Below are 3974 nucleotides of genomic sequence, written 5' to 3' on the forward strand. Positions count from 1 at the left end.
AAATTCAAGAAATTTTATAGAGAAATTTTCTGCTACATTTTAAGGGAATCGAGGTAGAAGAGGACTGCATTGTTCTACCAGATGAGCCTGTGACAGATTTTGAAGAATTTACCATAAATGTTTGGGTAAGTTATTTATTGACCTATATCATTCTTAACTACAAAATTCCCCAAAAATTCGCAACTTTATAGTATCCCCATAGTTATCCATCATTCAGACTACAGTCCTGTTGAATGTAGCAGTTGTCTGTTTTACACAAAAAAGAATGCATATGTTGGGTGATTTGTGTTTAAGGAGTGGAATTAAAGTTCCCTATGGCTCATAATAAATCTCGCAGTGTGAAGTACATTGAGCATGGTGTAAATGGTAAAGGCTGAGCTGCCAACTCCAATGTTTTTCCATAATTATCCCATCCTTAATGTCTAGTAGTTTTGATGATGAAGATAGATAATTTAATATTTCTATTTCTTAAATGTAAAATGAAGGTCAGTTTGTGAAAGTGTGAATTTTTTCGAAAATATTTGGCTTTTGGAAAAAAATCCTAATGTTTTAGCTTGAATCCTTATTTGTAGTCTAATCCTGTATAAAGGTTATTATGGACTATAAGTTATCTTAAATGTATATTCTAGATAGGTGTGGTTACTCACACGTAAAAGAGGACCGTTTGTTCTTGTTCAGTCTTAATATGCTTTTTTTTTTTCATTTTTCTTATTTTATTCATTTCCTTTTGGTTAAAGATTTTGTGCAAAATTGTTTTCAGTGTTATATTGTGAACAAGGACATCCATAGTATGTAGAATGAATTTGGAAATATGAGGAAAGGGTTAAAAAAAGGTACAAGAAAACCTATTGCAATAATTATATCCAGAATTGAATAATGAAACCATTTCAAAATAATTCCATAAAGGATGTGATGGAAGTTGTGAAAAAAGCCCGTGAAAAAAGCCCAACAATTTGAAATAGCATACTTATAAATTGTAGAGACGTTATATCGCAAATGCTTAAAGAAGCATTACATCAAAGTCCTGTGTTTTGGGGGACTTTTTATGTTATATAATGTATAACATAAGCAATAAAGATCTTGTAGATCTTGTATATGGACATAAATTTTAGCAGAGGCCGGTTATGTCAACAGGAATCTATTGATATCAAAAACAATGACTTACTTGACTTAGATGCCTTTCGCGTCTCGACCGAAAGATCGGGTCGCCTTGGCTGTTTCCAGTATTTCCTGTGTGAGGTGTCTCCAATATTGCCGGTCCTCTGCTAGGGTTCTCAGATTTTCAAGGTCCCCTGCCGTTATGAGACTAATGCTTTGTCCAAGTGTTGTGAGGTTTTTGTTTAGGATCACAGGGAGTGTTGTGATCGGTCTTCCTCTGAAAAGGTTCCCGTGTTTTTGAAAGTATCCCGACATGGCTTGGTTTGCTGGTATGTTTTTGTCCCTGCGTAGTATGTGACCGAAAAGTTGCCATCGTTGTTGTAAAATGTCAAGGGAGATTGGTCTTTCTTTTGTGATCTTATAGAGTGATTCATTTGAGATCTTTTTGGGGTATTTGATGTCCAGTACCCTTCTTAGCTGTGTGCGATGGAAGGCATCCAGATGTTCTTCTTCGGATTTTGTCAACGCCCAAGTGCCGCAGTTATACAGAAGTACCGGTTTTACAAGAGCATGGTACAGTTTCAGTTTGGTTTTTCTCTTTATTTTGTCACCTCTAATCCATACATTTCAAAAACAATGGGTTTAAAAAAAGACAAAACAAGAATACAATTTATAATTGGCTAACATATCCTGCTGTGAGGTACAATAACAGCCAATGAAAATGCGAGATTATTGTCCAATGACATCCATGAATGAGACCAATACTTCCAATGGCTAATAAGTCTGTGTAGTGGTTATAAAAAGTCATTGCTGTGTGATGTGACGAGAATACCTGTTGCAGATTCGATAAAAAGTGTACAGTAAACTGTCCCATCCTCATTAAGTTAAGCCAGAATTATTTGCATTGTGAGAAAATAGCTGCTAAATTCTGTTTTCCTTGTACACGTCACATCAAGAAAGATGTGGATATTCATAAAACATTTTTAAAAAGAAGTTTAGATATAGAATTGACTGGAATGCTTTTTTTTTACCTGAAAAATAATGCTTGATATCACATTATGGATAATCTTGGTTTTGAAAATAATATAGATCCAAAGTCCATAACTCTTGATGCCGACATTTTCTTTGTTTTCCCATAATACGTGGAATTTAAAGTGAGAAAGGAGACCTTAACCCAGTATGAAAGAGAAAAGTCTCCCACAGGAAGTGGGAGGGTTTTGTCAATCTATCCTGTGCTGAGTGACCACAATATCAAGAGTTTGGAAAGTTTTTTGAGCAGCTCAGTACCACCTTGTAATTTGACACAATGCCATAGTGCTACATTGTCATTGATCAGAACCTAGAGATCAGAGGTGAAAGTCTCAGTCGATTCCATATGACGAGAACCGACAAGCCAAAAACCTGTCTGCTGTATAGAGATGCTATCATGACTCTACCGTGCTTTGCACAACAATTTCATGATGATACTTAGTTATATGATGTCATTGCCAGTTCTGAGGACAGGGTCTATAAAATGATTCCTGATCTTCAGAAATAGACCATAATAAATGATTTTTTTTTAAAAGTTAAGGAAAAGCTTTAGATGATATCTTACTCTGTTTGTATTCATTTTTGTTTTCTTTTATTGAATTTTCAGTATGGAAACACAACACCTGTTTTAATTCTTTAAAAAAAAATTACTTTCAGATCAATGGGCTAGAGTCTGTTCCCGTAAAATCAAGAATAATTCCTGTATCAGAGAAAATTTCAAGAAAAAAAATAAATTTTATATTATGAGTAACTTGTTATTTTCATCCTTTTATCCTTTTGATAATAAAAAAAATGCAAACCCCAAAAAACTTGAGCTTTTATATAGCGCAATATCCACTAAACGTGCTCAAAGCACTTTGCAAAAATCCTTAGTCAACAGCAACATTTAACCCATTGCTTCTCAAAAAAGAAAAATCCCTTTTAACCCTGCACTACCAAGCCAAGGGAAATAACTGTTATGAAATACTGACTCCATTTCACAATCAGAACCATTAACTCACTCAATCCTGGAGGTTTTTGCTACATTTCAAAATTGGGGGGAAACATGTATTAAAAATGAGTATGTGCATAGATTGTTTTATTCAACTACCATTAACATGTAAAAATGTAGAAAATTATCATTAGCTTTGATACTACGCCTATAATTTGTCTCAGAAAAAAAATGTAATAAATAGGCGCGGGGTAAAAGTAACCCCGGGTATACTATGGATACAGTCGGTGTTAGGGTTGAATGAGCTAATGAAACCCTGATTGAAATGATATTGCTTGAGCTATTGCTATTAGTTTATTTCAACGCCAGTAATTAAGGAGGCTAACAGAGAAAAACATATCTCTGAAGCTCCAAAGAAAAGACAGGACAAGTGGGCCTGGTTCAAATAGGGAACAAATCCACCGATGCGCTCATTTCGACATACCTAACAGTACCAGCCAGCCCAAGAAATGGTCCCCCTATACAGGATACACTAAAATGTTTACAAATTAAAGAAAGAAAAACTACAAAAACCTTGAGCTTTTATATAGGGCATTAGCCACTAGATGTGCTCATAGCGCTTCACAAGGGGTTCCAAGCCAACAGCAACACTTAACATGTTAAGTGATGTATGTAGGATGAGACGTGATGCTTGTTAGGTGATATTACAATATTTTCCCCGACAGAGACAACACAACAATTTACATCTGAGTACGGTAAGTGAATGTGAGTAAAGATCCTTTTCCAGGAACTCAACTATGCGTCACTCATAGCGGGACTCGAACCCAAGACCTCCCGATCCGAAGGGGAGTGTCATGCCACTAGACCACTTAGCTTCAAATGAATAACTATGATAGTACATTAAAAGATATAATTT

General features: G+C 35.3%; 2 protein-coding genes across 2 annotated transcripts in view; both read left to right on the plus strand.

Moving 5' to 3' along the window:
- LOC144971566 (large ribosomal subunit protein bL9m-like) overlaps positions 1-3042 on the plus strand; it is a 16108-nt gene extending 13066 nt beyond the window's left edge. The window contains 2 exon segments of the mRNA XM_078912608.1: positions 45-125; positions 2785-3042. Of these exon segments, the coding sequence (XP_078768734.1) occupies positions 45-125; positions 2785-2874 (171 nt within the window). The 3' untranslated portion in view covers positions 2875-3042.
- The window catches only part of LOC144971565 (large ribosomal subunit protein bL9m-like), an 89068-nt gene that overhangs the window by 69421 nt on the left and 15673 nt on the right, over positions 1-3974 (plus strand). The gene's annotated exons all lie outside the window — the stretch shown is intronic.

Source organism: Berghia stephanieae, chromosome 4, assembly GCF_034508935.2.
Source record: "Berghia stephanieae isolate SIO BIC M18660-M18661 chromosome 4, UCSD_Bste_1.3, whole genome shotgun sequence".
NCBI classification, from domain to species: Eukaryota; Metazoa; Mollusca; class Gastropoda; order Nudibranchia; family Aeolidiidae; genus Berghia; species Berghia stephanieae.